We start from the raw sequence: 16,539 nt of genomic DNA, 5'->3' as shown, positions 1-16,539 counted from the left end.
TAGTTATGTATGTAGTATGTATATATGTACTGTACATACTATACATAACTACCTACCTTAGGTAGGCAGGCATGTAGTGGAGTGTAGTGCCTTTGGTTGTGCAAAAGCATTGGCGGGGCATGACCATGAAGCTGAAGCGACTGTTCGGCCCTGGAAGCCCTAAAGGCATTATTATAATGGATGGCTGTCCTAGACGATATATCGGGTAGGCACGACCGGACGGAGGACCAAACACTAGTGTATACGGACGTACATATATATACCTGCGATGTACACTACACCGATATGGAGAGGACACCCGAGCTTATCGAAGTGATGGGGTGGGGTACGTATCATCTTCTCTGGCGCTCTCATCGATGTAGGTTTCACCAGGAAAAGGAAGTGTTGTTTCCCCAAGAAAGACTGTACTGCTTCTCTCCCCCAGAGGGTATCATCATTCATTACATATACTGCTACTCTTTCTCGACGATAAGTTCTATAGCCCCCACTTCGTCCGCAAACAGAAAACTTCTGAAACCGCCATCCATCCGTCCTCCGTCCCCCTCCCTGCTTCACCCGAACTTGTCGTGCTTGGTCTTGACCTTGATATCCAACAAGGTCTCGTGGTAGTTCCCCTCCCTCCGGGCCTTCTTGAGCATCTTGATCTCGTGCTCCTCCAACCGCCGGCCGGCGGCCTCCTCCAGCTCGCGCCGGCTGATCCTCTCGCGGGCCTTCTCCTCGCGCGACGCCTTGACGCGCGGCTTGAAGCGCGCCTGCATGCGCACGCGCAGCGTCGTGTTGAACGTGATCTCGGTCTCGTCGCCGCGCACCTCGGGCGGCGCGCTGGCCTTCGCCGACCGCGACGGGCGGACCGTCAGGAAGGTGTCGCGCAGGGTCTGGATCTGGAACGTCCCGGGCGTGTCGGCGGTCGGGAGGATGGAGAAGGTCTCGAGCGGGGAGATGGCGTCGGCGGTGGCGGTCAGGAGGCCGATCCTGTCGCAGCTGAGGTACCTTGAATCGTGGTTTTCCTGTCAGCAAATGACTTGGGCGGTGCGAGGGGCGAGAGAGAGCACAAAGGAGGGGGGTGGGCAGCGATCACGCGTACTTCCCGTGGTGCCCCTTGAAGCGGTAGTGCTCAGTGCCCACGATCCGGTTGGCGACCCAGACCTGGCGCACGTCGTGGGGCTCGGCGCTCAGCGGGTTGCCGTCGATAATGTTCTCGATGGGCATGGCGAAGACCTTGCCGGTGGCGTCGCAAGCCAGAGCGGTGGGCGGCTCGCTCGGTAGTACGATCATGATGGGGCCCGAGATGTCGCTCACGGCATCGGCCGAGACCCAGCTGTCGTCTTCTGAAGGCTCGGCATCGGCGTCATCTTGTTTGGCCGCCTTGACCTGTCGCTCTGAAGTGCCGTCTCCCGTCTTGCCTGCGCCCTCGCCGGCGTCGGTGCGCTTCCTCTTTTTCGGCTTTTTGTCGCCTTTGAACGTGAGTGGCTTAACCATGCTGACGCGTTGTTAGAATTATTGAGTTGTTGCGCGTGTATATGTGTGTATATAGGTGTGGACGTGTGTGTCTGGCTGGCGTGCGTGATGTGCCGCAGCTCAAGTTGGCGCGGTTGGCGTCGTCTCGTCAATCACTCGAGTTCCAGTTTACAAAGTACGGATTACTTACTATTCGTTAACTCGCCGTCATCGTCAATTCGTGGATGGTTCGTTATCGTCGTTATCGATAAGAGTCGAGCTTTCCCATCGGTCGGCCCCGAGCACTTTGGCCCCGGGCGCTTGGTCCACCGCGATCACCCACCTGCCCTCTTCAGCAGGTCATACGGAGTGATCGCCCCGGAAAGCTTGGCGGCCGCCCCACAGTTTGGAGGGGCAGCAGAAGTGATCGGTTGAACACAAAAACAGCTCCTCCCAGCTTCTAGCTTCTTACTCTCCCCTGGTCTGTACCGCAAAGATTGCTAACTCCTCTGGTGATAGCCTGTTTGGCCATGGCTCCTATTGCAAAAGCTGTAACGGTGTCGTTGCAAGACCTCAAGGACGGTATGCGGCCACTGCACGCCGCGTGGGGCGGTTTTGCCGTTGTGTACTTGTGCTACTAGTAAGTGGCGTCGCTAACAAAGGGCTCTCTGTCCGGAACCTCCAGGCACCGTGTCGTCAGAAACCCTCTACGAGGCCTTCGGGCCCGACTCGCTGGGGATTCTGGTCGTCAAGGACGTGCCGCCCGAGTTTGCCAGTTTGAGGCACCACCTGCTGTCGTACTCGTCTTACCTGGGAAATCTGCCCAAGTCAGAGCTCGGTGCGTTTCACATTGTGTGCCGCGAAAAGCCGAACGCTGTGCTGCTGGCTGTGCTGCTGACTGCGCTAACGTCCAACTCGCCAGACAAGCTCGAGAACGAGAAGGCAAAGTATCTGACCGGTTGGTCCCTCGGCAAGGAGACGCTCAAGAACGGCCAGGTCGACACATTGAAGGGCTCCTTCTACGCAAACTGTGCCTTCTACGTCGACCCCAAGCTGTCGTGTGCCGTGCCCACGGAGCAGTTCAACCCGGACAACTTCCCCGAGTACCTCTCGCCCAACATCTGGCCCGGTGAAGATACCCTTCCCGGGTTCAAGGAGACCTTCGAGAACCTTTGCCGGCTGATCATCGACGTGGCCGTCCTCGTGGCCAGGGCCTGCGACAGGTTCGCCCAGAAGGAGATTCCTGGCTACCCGAGCGGCTACCTGGAGCGCGTCGTGAGCACCTCGACCACCACCAAGGCCCGCCTGCTGCACTACTTCCCCGAGGACCCCTCCAAGGAGCCGGCCCCCGTGTCCGTGTCGGACGAGGTCGCCAACAACAACGATCCGGACGAGGACGACTGGTGCGCAACCCACCTCGACCACGGCTGTCTGACCGGCCTGACCTCGGCCATGTTCGTCGACGAGTCCGAGTCGAGCCCGCTGGTGGCCGCGCCCGAGGTCGAGCCCGCCTCGCCCGGCGTGTCGCACCTCGCCCCGCTCCCCGAGCTGGACTCGTCGCCCGACCCGGCCGCCGGCTTGTACATCAAGTCGCGCACCGGCCGGACGGTGCACGTCAAGATCCCGCGCGACTGCATCGCCTTCCAGACGGGCGAGGCCCTCGAGCGCATCACGGCCGGCAAGTTCAAGGCGGTGCCGCACTTTGTCAGGGGCGCGAGGGCTGCCCTCTGCGACGGCCGGATCGCCCGCAACACGCTCGCCGTGTTCACCCAGCCGAACCTGGACGAGGAAGTGGACATGGAGCAGCACATTACCTTTGGGGAATTTGCCAGGGGCATCGTTGCGAAGAATACTGTTTCATGAATCTTGAAACAACGAATGCGAATAGTGCAAATTCACACCCAAAATCATTGTTCGTTTTGTTTTGCGACTCTGCCACTGACGACACCCTGCGAGGTTGGAAAGTGTTGCTCGCGGTTCTTTTACAAGTTCCCAAATTCCTGCTCGAATCAATGGCAACAAAAGAATGGGTAGTTTTTTTTTTTTTAGAAAAAAAATTCGCAGCCAAAGGAGCAAAGAAGAAATGATGAATAGGTACATATTGCCTAGACACGATCAAGAGAGCTCAGTAAAGCACGGATACGGGATACGGAGTACTCTACCCCTGTATGTATGTATGTATGTATGTATGTAATCCGTACTCGGTGGTATGCCTATTATTAACGATTTGGGAGCGAGCTGCCCGGGCGAGCCCCGGAAGCACCGAAGGAAGGCATGTGGCTGCTTGGATCTGGCGGCGAGGCCAGGATCCACCGGCTCGGTCTTAGCGCGGTTTGTTCTGCGCGACATGTCATGTTGCGGGGGGGTTCCCTCGCACGCGACAGTTAAATGGGCGCTGCTCGGCATCCAAAAATTACCGCTCGAGGGCGAACACTTGACGTCGTTGGGTCGATTCTGTTTCGACCGTCCACTCCTTGAACTTCTCTCATTGTACACAGTATAATTAAATCAGTCCTTCGGAGCCCGAATCATCACGATCCAGTTTTCCAACAAACCTTAAATGAACCAATTGCTCCTTCGCTGCGTAGCAATCTTGGTCTCCCCCATCCGATTGTACATAGAACAAACCCCCTCTTGACCTCGACGGCTCTGCCGAGCCATCCGCACCACCATGCTCACCTCCAGATTGGTTCTGCCAGCCGCATGGCTGATGCTCCTAGGAAGCGCATCAGCTGCGCCGGCGCCCGAGAGTGCCGCTGCTGGCACCGATGCGACCACGAGCGTGACGGACGCCGCGCCGCCGCCGCCGCCGGTGCCCACCAACGAAGACGGCAGCGATGCGTTTGTCACCTGCAGCAACACCGACGGGCCCTTTAAGCCGTTCTGCCTTCCCAAGCACAACGACGTCTACTATCCGGGGTCAACACATTATGGTGGGCACCCTTTTTTTTTTTTTTTTTTTTGGTTTTCCCCAAGTTGTGTTTCCTCGCGGTTACCGGGGCAGGTCATTAACCAGGGCGTCTCGGAATCAAGTAACCTGGGACACGTCCTTCTTCCCCAGCCAGAACACCACCCTCAGGATCGTCGGCATCTACGCCAACCTCCCTCCAGCGGTGGTGCCCGAGCCCGCCCCCGCCCCCGATTCTGACGAGGAGGCTTCTTCGGACCCCGAGCTTCCCCCGTCGTCCGAAACGGCCCCGCATGGTCCGCATGGGCAGGTGGTGGAAGCCTTCAGCTCGGACACCATCTCGGCCGCCTGGGGCTTCTACCAGTGGCACCTCGACCAGTCCCTCCTCAAGAGCCACGGCCTCAAGGAGGCCAACATCACGCTGCGCATCGCCGCGCTGGCGCCGGACAGCCGGTCGGCCCAGTGGTACTCGGGCCCCACCATCACGCTGCAGAACAAGCCCAAGAAGCGCAAGAAGCCCGTCCACACGCCCACCCCGGCCGACGACGAGGTGCTCTACATCGCCCTTCCCCTCATCTTCGGCTTCGCCACGTTCATGATCGTCGGCACCTTCTGCTGGAACAGGCAGCTGCGCCGCATCGGGGTCGGCAACGTCATGGGGAGGGCCAACACGAGAGGCAGGAGGCTGGGAGCGAGCAGGAGGGACCGCGCCAAGAACAGGGATAAGGAGTCGAGCATCCGGTTGATGGAGAGCGGCGGCGCGGCTGCCGATTCGGACGAGGAAGGTTGGAGCCACGGTTCGAGTTCTGCTGCTGAAAGGAGGGTGTTCGAGAGGGTCGACAGGAAACGGGATTAGAACTGGTCCGGTCTGGGTGGCGGAATGGTGTTGGGGATTTAATTATAGAATGTATCATCCGGATCGATGGTTGGTTGGATATGTCAATGACCATGTTCCGTTTCTGGGAAGAGAGAATGTTACAATAGACGCGGGAGGGACCTGCGTTATTAATATCAAAAGAAAAAAGGAACATAATCATCTTTAATAAGATGCCACACTATTCATTCGTATTCATCATATGTCTGGCCAACCGCCAACGCCCGTCGACATCGCTCACCCATTTCCAGCCCAACGCCCGGAATTTGCACACCCTTTCCTCTGATACATCACACGTTTCCAATATCCCATCAGCATTCAGGTTAACCAGACAAGCCAAACGCCAAAAATGCAAACGAGCCTAAACCCAACCCTGACCCTGGCCACTCCATTCTTACTCCCAGTTAATCTCCCATTTATCCGTCCACGCACCCTGGGGGAACAGATGATTCAACCCATACAGCAACAGCACTGCCCTATCCTGGTCATACTGCCAGTTCGCATGGTCGAGCACGCGCCTGTTCAGCCACATCCGCACGGGGCCCTTAGCCAAGCCCATGACGGTGGCGTTGCCAAACGTGTTGTTGTCGACGTAGTCGCCTTGAGGAACGGCTGTGATGGATGTATTTGTGGCAGTGAACTAAAGGCGAGTGAATGTTAGCAGCCACTCACTCACTCCAGTCTCCCACCCATCATCCTCATGCGGGTAGAGGAAAAAAAAAAAAAAGAGGGGGGGGGGGGGGGGAGAGAGGACGTACTTGTACCCAAGTCACAGCCGCCGGCTCTAAGCTCTCACCATCGTCAAGATAAAGCTCTCCCTCCGCGAAACCCTCCCGATCAAGCGCCACAATCAGACCCCACGGGTTTCTCCGGCTCTCCGTCGTCGTCATCCCGGGTCCCTGAACAGGAACCACACTGCCACCGCGCAAGTAGACAGGGATGTGACCAAGTGGCGCCTCGATGGTGACGTTCTGTCCCGGTTTGATCTCGTCCGTTACCGCCTTCCCCGTGTACCAGTCGTACCAGACGGTCTTCTTGCCGCCGTCTCCGACGCCGGGAAATACGCCCCTCACGGTGCTGGCGCCCTGTTCCAGGCAGGGAGTCACCATGATGGCTCTGCCGAGCATGAACTGCCGATCGGCGTCGGCCAGCCACGGCTCGTCGGGGAACTCCCACGCCAGCGCGCGCATGACGGTGCTCCCCTCGAGGCTGGCGCGAGCCATGAGCGTGTACAGGTACGGCAGCAAGGCGTAACGGATGCGCATGGCGGTTTTTGTGGCGTCGATGACGCTGGCCCAGACATAGGGTTCCTGCGGGATAGCGCCCAGGATGTTATGGTTGCGGTAGAAGGGGAAGAAGGCGCTGAGCTGCATCCAGCGGGAGCACAGTTCGTAATTGCTGTTGCCGCCGAACCCGCACGTGTCGACACCAAACATGGGCACGCCAAAGAGCGAGAAGGACAGCGCCTGTGGGATGCTAAAGTACATGTATGCCCACAGCGCCGCGTTGTCGCCTCCCCAGTGCCCGGCCCATTTGCCAGACCCGGCGAAGGTGCTGCGCCCTATGATAAAGGGCCGCTTTCCCTCGTGTATTTTGAGCAGGGCACGATAGGTGGCGTTGAGAATCTGGTGTCCGAACATGTTGTGAAAGTCGTACTCGAGGTAACCGCCATGATGTGTAGCGTTTGGGCTGACAGCATGGACCGCCAAGTCGCCGTGGATGTTGTTGATGGCATAGGGCGGCCAATCCACGTTGCGCACTCCCGGAGTAGGCGTGGTGCGGTAAAAGGAAGACGTCGGGCTCGCCGTCGTCGGGGAAGCAGCCTCTTGCGTACTGAGAGCAGACGACGCCGAAACAGCTTCCGATGAATTGGTGAGCTCGAAGCCTTCAGGGTATTGCAAGACAAGATTTCCAGCCTCTCCCGGAAGTCCGAATGGTGGGTGGACCGGGTTCAGCGTCAAGTTACCGGTGCCGCAGCTGCCAACACAAAAGGAGGCAACCTATGCCGGTTAGTTGACGAGGACTCCCGTACCAATAGTTAGCATACTTACTTCCGACATGTCGATCCATAATCCATCAAACTGTGCCGGTCAGCTACCGCCCACGGCATGTCCATGATGCTTCGAATACGAATTCAGAGATGCCAGCCGGCGCAACGTACAGCAACCTTCTCAGACCACCGGGAAAGCTCGTCGATCCACCAGTCAATAGCGCCACTGCCGTTCAGAACAGCGCCCACCCAGTCAGGGAATACTACGTCGTGTTAGCGCCTCCCGGCTTGAGATTCCGGGGAGCAAACCAGTATAGCCGGGCCACACGGCGCCGTAGTAGATGGACCCATCGGGATTCATCATGAATGCGTTCGCTTCAACTCCGCGATCATATGGAGGATACGCATCTCCGGGATTCTCGGGATTAGGGGCGTATATGGCGGAGTCCACTATGGGAACGTAGTGTTGGTGATTTGCGTGAAGCTGGGCCAGGAACCGAGCCCCTTCCTCGTAGCCGAACCGCACGGGGTCGTTCTCAAAGTCGCGGTATTGCTTCATATAGTCGATGTCGGCTCCCACATGTCAGCTCGGCGTTACTCTTCCCATTCTTGGAGCAGACGAGTGAGACTCACACCAGACGGTTTCCACGGGAATCTCAAACTTGGCAAAGTTGTCGACCACCTCCTGTAGCACCGCCCAGCTGTCATAACCCCAGCGACACTGATGGAAACCAAGCGTCCAGTACCGCTGCATAGCTGGCAGTCCGGTTGTCGACTGCTGGTACGACCTTATCACGTCCTCTGCCTTTGGGCCACTATAGAAGTACAGGTCGATGCTCCCCCCCGTCGTCCTCCATGTGATGCCGGACGATTGCAAAAGAATCTCCTGGGCATGGGCGTTCCGGAGGAATACGCCATGCGTATACGAGACATACTTCGCAGCCATGTCCTTTGCATTGGCGACATAAGTAAGCTTGCCTGACTCGTCAACTGTGAAGTATCTCGTGTCAAGGTAGACCGGGTGGCTACCGTAGATGTTGGCATCAATTGTGTCAGCAACGTCGGCGGCGAAAAGAGTCCCTGTGACCAGTTAACCGAAACGAGTTTCTTAATCATTTTGTGTGTTGTGTAGCCGCCTTACTAGTGAGATTGTTTCCCAGGCGGAATCCGTGAATGACCTCGCCGAGACCATAAAGGTTGTAGTCTTCGGGGAGTGTAGAGATGAACTCAATGAACTGGTCCTCGTATACGAGTCTCTTTCCTTCGGTGGAAAAGAGGGTGTCGCCGATTGCCCCACGCTTTACGGTAAAGGAGAAGCTTGGATCGTTAGACCATGAAACGGTCAGGTCGTTTGGGCCAGGAGTATACGCCTGCCTCGCCGACGGCCTTGGGACCAGCTCCTCCGGAAGAAGAAACCAAGTTTCATTCCCAGGGGTAATGTAACGCGGCCGGATTTCGACGTGAACCCGATCATCGCCCTGGAACTCGACAGACAAGGCCAAATGCTCGACGTCAGTTCCATAAACATTGCATGCCGGGCCGGCAAGGTCAAGATCCGCGGTGAAGCCGTCCTTGGTGTCTTGCAGGTTGGATGCCTTGTAGCCCGGACATACTGTCTGAGGGTCGATGGCCTTGGGGTCCTTGATGTTGGGGAGGATGTTTTTGCCCCGGTCAGCCGAAGGGGGGAGTGTGAACACGGGAGGATGACCAGCGGCTTGGCTAGGTGTTTCAGAGATTTGAACACTCGAAGTCGTGCGCAGATAGAGCCCAGCGAGAAGGAGAGATGTCGAGGCAAGCAAAGCCATAACTGGTAGAAAAAGCTTCGCTTTGTTGGAGTGACCGGATCGTGACGGGCCAGAACGGTTCCGAAAGGCACATCTGAGACCAAAAAAGAGAGACAACGGAAGAACGATGAGTAGTACATATAGCTGTGGCCCAGAATGGCCAGCATCCGATAGGTATCTTGTCCAATGCGGCAGAGACAATCTTGCAGCAGGTTCAGAGCATGAGCATGATGGAGACTGGGCACGCAGCGAAAACGCTTGCTGGGTCCGAGAGCCACATTTGCTTGTTGCCTCAGCTAGGGCCGTCGCAAAACAAGCGGCTAATACGAGAACTGAGTGCCCCAGACTTGATGAAGAGGTGACGGGATGGTGAGGCTACGAGACAATGTTAGCTAAAAGTTCGTTCGGGTCCTTCCATTTTCATGGGTCCGCGAGGCAATGCTGAGACCCAACTTAAGAACAAGTCCAACCGCTGGGTTGTTAGTGCTCAGGAGCTTGTGACTCACGCTTCCTGGATCGCCAGGTCCTCCGACGGATGGTGTTGCCACAAATGTTGGTCCAGGAGCGAGCGCCCTTGTGCTCCTTCTCGTGCATGTGCCGGTGTTCCCCTGGGAGCGACGGCTCGACTCCCGGTTTACACTATACTCCATCCTCATTGTACTGCCTCGAAGCGGTAGCTGGATGGGTGGTCTAATCTCTTTTGGTCGTGGTTCGGTTCTTTGGTTACGTTGTGTGGACGACGAACACCAGCTGTGGCCACGGCATATAGTCCACCAGGTAGCCAGTCGCGTAGCCGCATATGGATCGAGTCCGGAGATGGTCACTCTCGTGCCGGAGTTTCCCGTTTACGTGCGCTATGCAGTAAGTAAGTCGTGACGATATGCTGCTGTGTTGGCGCTCCGTTGCCGAGTACTACAGTTAGAAAGGCAGTGCCACCGTCTGCTCGATGCAACCCGTGGCGGTGGGATTGCGTCTTACATTGGTCTAGGTGGCTCGTGTTCTCTGCACGGCATCAAGCTCCGTCAGTAACACTGTCGAACACAAGAAAAAAAATTAGAGAAGCAGTTTGAACACCTGCGGCGGGTGGTTAGAAATGAAAGCGGGGCGAGACGTTTACACATCCTGTTCCTTGCTGTATTCTGCATGTATGTATGTACATACCATGTGTACTGTATGTAAGTACTGTACTCTACATATGTACATGCATACCGTAGATGTAGCACCAGCCGGAGGGGCAAATGGTCGAATGGGCACTGGGTAAAAGAATCCAAGATTCGAGGGTCGGACGGCATGAATCGGTGTTCAAAGTACTAGCCTTTGGCAAGATCGATCTGGTTAGGGGAACCGCGATAACCCAGTTGCACTTGCCTGGTAGGAGCAATGCCCAGCCCGACTTCCCGAGGGCACAAACAGGGAAGGGATTCAGAATGATCGTTGACTCAGGTTCTCAACTGAAACAATGGGCACATACAAGTTGCAGTTGTTCCTGTTGCATTCGCTTCTACCTGGAAATGCCACATGCCGGAACAGGTCATGTAGGTCGGTAGTCAGTTACCGGGTTATGGCGAGGAAGGTTTCCATTTACGTTTTCATATTATATCGTTCCCGGGTTCCCAAGTTCTTCTGACCGACTCTTCCGTCCCTCCCCTCCCCCACATCATAGGTACGCTTTACCTTTGCCCCGGATTGTGCCAAATGATACGCTAAACATCATGTTACCCTGAGCACCGACTGACTCGATGGTAGGTGCCAGAGTACGCAGAAAAAGTGAAAAAAACAAATTCCCGTTTAGCCCCGTCCAGCGACCGACAGTTGAGACCCCAAGATTTGCCCGCCTTGTACGCCCGTTCCCGTGAACTCCTTCATGATGAAAACTCCGTCGCTGATATATATATATACAAGATTGCTCCAAAAAAACAAAGTAAGACTCAGAACCCAGGATTCAGTAACTTAGGTCGATATTCGCCAGTTGCGACACCATCTTGGCGTCTTGCGGGTTCGCTGCCGTCGCATGCGTCGCTGAGCTTCCGCCCGTGTCGGATTGGGATGTGCTAGCGTTCGATTGTTGAAGCTCGAGCTGTGGTTCTGCAGGGGGGATACCACTGTCCGAGAAACCGAAATCCCGCATCTGCTGGAAGCTCCAGCTCGGTTCGAAGCTCCGACTATTCCAAGCGTGTGCTACCCGCTCGTACATCTCGTCAATCTGCTCCAGACTGATCTTACTCGTCTCGTACACCATGTACCACACAAAGGCAATCGAGAGGATGCAAAAGGCACCCCACACGAAGAACACTCGCGACCCCAGGTCGGGTGACCCATCAGAAGTGTCAACCAGATACGGCGTGCCGTACGCGATGCCGAAGTTCAGGACCCAGTTCGAAGCCGTAGAGATCGACATTGACTTTGCGCGGACCTTGAGGGGATAGATCTCGGACGTGACGACCCACACGACGGGGCCCCAAGATGCTGCAAAGAAGAAAATGTATATGGCAACAAAGATGATGAGAATCTGGTTCTGCGTCGGTTTATTGTCATTTCCGCTGGCAGTGGCGAACGAGGCGATCAGAAGTTGGCAGATAGCCATCCCTACCGAGCCCACAATCAGGAGCTTGCGGCGACCCCACGACTCGACGACGAAGAGGCCGGGAAATGTCGACACTAGGTTGATAACCTGCATAATCAGGGAAACGGTGAACGCGTTGCCAATGCCGGCGCCGTAGAAGAAGGTCGTTCCATAATACATGATGAAGTTGACGCCGGTGAGTTGCTGCAGCATCTGCAGGCCGCAGCCTGTCAGGGTTCGGCGGCCGAGATGCGGTTCGCCGAAGATAATGTCCTTGTAGGTGTCTGGCCCCAGGGCCATTTCGTACTCGTGGTTTGCCTCGATTTCAGCTAGTTCCTCGATCAGGGCCGGGTGTGTGATATCGAGGCGGCGGAGGCGGCTAAGTGAGAGCGCGGCGGCTTCTTTGAGACCGCGCTTCACCAGGTACCGAGGTGTCTCGGGGAGGATGACCAAACCCAGGGCGAGGACGAGGGCCCAGGTGAGCTGGAGCCCAATGGGGATACGGTAAGCCGCAGCCGACTTGAGCTTGTAAGTGAGGATGTTGACGGTTGCGGCGGCGAGCAGTCCCGCCGTTATGGACAGCTGATACGCGCACACCAGTGTTCCTCGAATCCACTTTGGCGCCATTTCTGACTGATATAACGGAACCAGGACGGAGACGACCCCCACTCCAATGCCCGCCAATGTCCTAATTCCAAAGTCAGTACTCATCGTCAGGGAGACGGAACGACGCACAGGGATGTGAGGCAAACACACCTTCCCACGACAAGCATCGCCACGTTGGTTGCGCAGACTTGAATTATGGCTCCGACGCAGAACACCCCGATGGCGACGATGAGGGACAGACGACGGCCCCAACGATCCCCCATCGGCGCGGATAACAATGCCCCGGTAGCCGTGCCGGCGCTGAGCATCGCAACGATCAAAGATACTTCGCTCGCGTACAGGCCCGGTTTGCCTTGCTTGTCGGTGTAGCCCGTCGTGAAGTCCTCCTTGAACGTATCCATGGCGAGAATCCCGTTGATCGCTCTGCGGAACCGCCGTCGTCAGCCTCTCACCCCTCCCAACCAACCAACCAAAAAAAAAAAAAAAAAAAAAAAAAAAAAAAAAAAGAACCTGCAACCCATCCGCGACCGAAATCGCCCTCCATCCAACGGCTTACCCAGTGTCGTAACCAAATAGCAGGCCGCCAGTGGCAACGAACAGCCCGACCATGATCGCGGGCGCCGAGGAGCCAGCGACATTGTCGGGCTTTTGCCAGCCCATGGCGAAGACCGCCATGGTGCAAGTGGGAGCGCTCCCTTCACGCCAGATTTGATGTCGCTTCCGCCGAGATTGTCGGGGGTTGACGATGTAATATTAGACTGTGTCTTTCGACCATCTGAAAGCGAGAGGTCGTTCGTTCGTCCTGTTCAGGTATTATGGGACGGAAGGGAGGAATGACGGGCGGGACCAGCAGTTTTAGCCCGCAGAACTGGGGAGCGCGCTGTCATTGGCCCGGCGGCTCCCTCCAAGCCAGCCAGAGGAGCCCCGTGCATACGCTAGGTAGTGGATGGATTGCTGCTGCGAAGCACTGCAAGTGGAAGCAGCACACCACGCTTCGACTCCGACCGCCAAGAATTCCTCCACAAAGCCTACCGCGGTCCACTATCCTCCCCCCCCCCTTGACACACCATTCCACATCAGTGAAAGCCGTGGCACCGGCGCAGCACTTGGGCGCCAGCTTGCGCAATAATCATGCCAAGGTGGCTCTTCTAGAGCGACTTGGCTGCGGCTTGGCGATACTCTGGGGTCGAGTAAGCCGTTATCCCCCAGATTAGGTTTCGGTGAGTTTCTTTTGTCCCTCCTTTGGCGGAAGCATAATAGTGTGTATGAAGTGTGTGGATTACTGCGTATATGAAGCGCACTAGTCTTGTGATAGACTTGGCAGGTCTCTTGATGGCTCAGCTCCGCCGTGCCAAGTGACGAATCCCAACTTCTCGCTCAAGTGTGGTGTAGACGTACGGTGTGGTATTTGCAAGTCTGTCGAAAATCCTACTGTGGGGGGGTTGAGAGTCGTTCCTGCTGAAGCGTGGGAGTATTCCGTCCGTTTTCGTGCAAAACTCGTGGTTACCGACACGGAGAGGATGTGAAGTTGGTCGTCTACCACGCTGTCTCAGCGAATCAAGTGCCGCGCCTGACAGGGTCTGAACGCTGAGTGGGTCAGATAGAGCGCCCCGCTAACGAACACTAGTGTAGTGCATCCGAAGTCGCGAGCAGTGCGCTGGCAAAGTTTAAGCGGTAAGGTTTGCAAGCGAGATCGTGACTTGAGCCCAAAATCCGGGGTTAAAAGTCTACTGTTAGCGGCCTCGGAACCACACCGACAGGTATGAATTACGTTGCTGACCTCCAAAGTATGTCGCTGAAGAGGAGCTGAACCTCGAAGCCTGTACTAGAGCAGCCTGAGACTCTCTGGATCCGAGAAGCGAGAGACATTTTGCATGTGCCAGTCACTCCGGCAGTCTGGTTTGCTTCTCGTGGCATCTGAAACCTCTTTTGGGTTAGAGCTCGCACTGTGGACGGTGCACCTCCCTTGGATTGCAGAAGAGTTCTTGTTGGCCTCTCATTATGGATGCACTCCGGGATCCGCCCCACAAGAACTGCCTAAAAGTGGGCCAAATGCGGGGAAGTATTTGAATTCTCCACATCAATGTGCGCACCGTGTAGCGCAAGCACATGCGCACCATAGCGCACTGTGCCATTGCAAGCAGTCAACACCAATAGTTACTCTGAGTAATAAAGCGCGGTTCTCGTGGTCGTTTTCGTGATCCAACAAAGAAGAGTGATGAACTCTGTTTCCAGATATTAATGTCAACGTGGATCTCTGCATTATAGGTTTATAAAATAGTATTAAGTTCTTACAAATTTGCCTGTCCGAACAATTTGTTGGGAGGGTAGGGAGTGCTTCCTTCCATAGGGATATGGCTAGGCCTTTCGCTGCTCAGTGCCACCGTAGACCCGACCATGGACACAAACTTGCGCCACCGCCGAAATTTACTCTCTCGGACGATTTCAGACATCCTCTATCTCAGTTCTTTACAGTCTTTGCCCATTTTTCACGAACTAGCACCTTCTAGGCCTACCCTTTGCCTGTCTCCCTCGCGAGAAATGTGTCCGTACTTGTACACACTAGTCCATATTGAAGCTGCCAGGATATATTTCTCCTTCCAGGGGTGCTCGACAGTCTAAAGCACGGCATTGAACTTCCTGACAAGCTTTAGTCTCTGTTTGGCTACTGAGTGCGGAGTGCTCCGTACACTATCCTGTTGTAGTCTGGCGCTTGTCTTGTAATAAGCAGTCGAGGGAAGAGAAGGCCAGTGAAGGAACAGTAACTAGTGTAAGGGGCGGAAGACGCCTGCTCCGGGTATACGGATCGTACGTTTTACGCTATAGCCGAAGCCGCCCTAGCACTGCACTAACTAACCATCGACCGGTAAATCGCGTAATAAGCCGAATTCGTCTGAGCGACAGCCGAGCTTTTGTCGAGTTCCTTGGAAACGGACGGTTGGCGACTCGAGTTTGTGCTTACGTACTACTATACTGTCTTTCCATACTCCAACGGGCTGACGCAGTAGCGTACCGTAGAACATACACGGAACACACGACTGTTGGGTCATTTTCCATGTCCGCGCCGCGTCCACAACCGGCCCGGCCGTGGGTCAGTAACCCGCGAACCTTGACGGGTATCCTGCCGGTATCGCTTGGGAACTTCACACTACTCGCCCCTCCATTCGCGGTCGGAAGAGACGGTAGTCAGGCCCCCTGGCGCTCGCCGAAAGAATGGAGCGGACGGCCATGGCGTCGATTGTGGCGTTCTTGGTCCTGACGCTGTGAGACAACAAAATCGGAGATAACCCAGCCCCGGCCGCTTACAGCCGTCCAGGATAGGAAGCTGCCCAGCTAGCTGCCTAGCCGGTAAGCTGCTTGTCGGTGGTCCAGCGACCTCTGACTGACGATGGTGCGTTTGAACCCTGTAAAGCGAGATCCGGCATCACCCGTGCACCTGCGTACTTGGATTTTGATACGTAAGACGATGTCAAACCAGCTTGGATGTGTGTATTTCGTATATTCTCCGTACAGCGGTAGCAGCGAAGCCGCTGGGTCATCCAGTCACCGACAAAGACATGAAACCACCCAGCACCGCCGGCGTTGGACCAGTTTGCCTTGGCTCCACAACTATTAGTAGTCAGGCCAAGAGGAAACCCGACTTGAGAAAAGCATCCACAGTAGTTAGTTATACGACACACCGCAACACCTGATCACGTAGTGTAGGCGGGTTATTCCGCTGCTCCTCCATGTTCCCTTTCCGCCCGAGTTCCTAATAACGCAACAAATGTGGAGAATGAAAATAATAGTTCGGCTGTCGTTCTGGAAACTCCTTTCTCAGCACGAGACTAGGTTTCAGTGGGAAAGGGGGCTGCAGGGACCCTGATTCACATGTTCCCAAGGTGCAGGTGTACCCCTAGAGTGATCTGAGAACCAGAGAGCGAGAGGAAGGAATGGAGAGTTAGGCTGAGTCCCGTGCTTGAGAATATCCTCATCGCGTCATGCAACTGCGTGTTTTTACGAATCCGACATTTGCTAGTACCCAATGTCCCTCATCCCAGCGTCCATGGAATCCCACCACTCATCGCAGAACGAGGTTACTGCCCATCAGCGGAGCGACTCGAGCACCAGAGAGAACAACCGGATAAATCTGCCCATTACAGATCTCGCGCTTTCGTGATAATCTCTACATGCGCAGGCTGTTGTTGTAGCACTCTTGCGTGGCAAGAGAGTGCGATCGATGCCTGGCTGGGCTTCATCCATCTGCTTTGTCAGCTGACGCCTTACGTCACGTCACCATCAATGCTGATTTGGCTTGCTGCCGCCCAATCACCCGAGTCGTTCTTTTGCTGCCAACGCCAAATGCTCGAAGGTTGAGACACGACCACAAACAGCAAC

At 55.8% G+C, this 16,539-nt stretch overlaps 5 protein-coding genes across 5 annotated transcripts; 2 read left to right on the top strand and 3 right to left on the bottom strand.

The window, feature by feature from the left end:
• Positions 1-298: 298 nt before the first annotated feature.
• Positions 299-1,559, bottom strand: MYCTH_2295243 (uncharacterized protein). The gene is made up of 2 exons (XM_003658830.1): positions 1,085-1,559; positions 299-990 (listed from the first exon to the last, which is right to left on the bottom strand). The coding sequence occupies exons 1-2, from the start codon at positions 1,477-1,479 to the stop codon at positions 552-554; spliced, it is 834 nt and encodes a 277-aa protein (XP_003658878.1). The 5' UTR covers positions 1,480-1,559; the 3' UTR covers positions 299-551.
• A 337-nt stretch (positions 1,560-1,896) lies between these two features.
• On the top strand, positions 1,897-3,661 carry MYCTH_2295242 (uncharacterized protein). The gene is made up of 3 exons (XM_003658829.1): positions 1,897-2,019; positions 2,123-2,275; positions 2,360-3,661. Exons 1-3 carry the CDS (start codon positions 1,968-1,970, stop codon positions 3,298-3,300), a joined length of 1,146 nt encoding a protein of 381 aa, XP_003658877.1. The 5' UTR covers positions 1,897-1,967; the 3' UTR covers positions 3,301-3,661.
• A 356-nt stretch (positions 3,662-4,017) lies between these two features.
• MYCTH_2295239 (uncharacterized protein) lies at positions 4,018-5,385 on the top strand. Its single transcript, XM_003658828.1, has 2 exons — positions 4,018-4,370; positions 4,471-5,385. Exons 1-2 carry the CDS (start codon positions 4,109-4,111, stop codon positions 5,199-5,201), a joined length of 993 nt encoding a protein of 330 aa, XP_003658876.1. The 5' UTR covers positions 4,018-4,108; the 3' UTR covers positions 5,202-5,385.
• A 1-nt stretch (position 5,386) lies between these two features.
• MYCTH_2087807 (glycoside hydrolase family 31 protein) lies at positions 5,387-9,161 on the bottom strand. Its single transcript, XM_003658827.1, has 7 exons — positions 8,351-9,161; positions 7,808-8,289; positions 7,519-7,744; positions 7,381-7,472; positions 7,271-7,300; positions 5,978-7,219; positions 5,387-5,859 (listed from the first exon to the last, which is right to left on the bottom strand). Exons 1-7 carry the CDS (start codon positions 9,012-9,014, stop codon positions 5,614-5,616), a joined length of 2,982 nt encoding a protein of 993 aa, XP_003658875.1. The 5' UTR covers positions 9,015-9,161; the 3' UTR covers positions 5,387-5,613.
• A 1,616-nt stretch (positions 9,162-10,777) lies between these two features.
• Positions 10,778-13,089, bottom strand: MYCTH_2295230 (uncharacterized protein). Its single transcript, XM_003658826.1, has 3 exons — positions 12,719-13,089; positions 12,313-12,585; positions 10,778-12,244 (listed from the first exon to the last, which is right to left on the bottom strand). Exons 1-3 carry the CDS (start codon positions 12,835-12,837, stop codon positions 10,936-10,938), a joined length of 1,701 nt encoding a protein of 566 aa, XP_003658874.1. The 5' UTR covers positions 12,838-13,089; the 3' UTR covers positions 10,778-10,935.
• Positions 13,090-16,539: the final 3,450 nt, after the last annotated feature.

The sequence above is a fragment of the Thermothelomyces thermophilus genome, chromosome 1, assembly GCF_000226095.1.
Source record: "Thermothelomyces thermophilus ATCC 42464 chromosome 1, complete sequence".
Classification (NCBI taxonomy): Eukaryota; Fungi; Ascomycota; class Sordariomycetes; order Sordariales; family Chaetomiaceae; genus Thermothelomyces; species Thermothelomyces thermophilus.
This window is presented reverse-complemented; position numbering and strand designations above follow the sequence as displayed.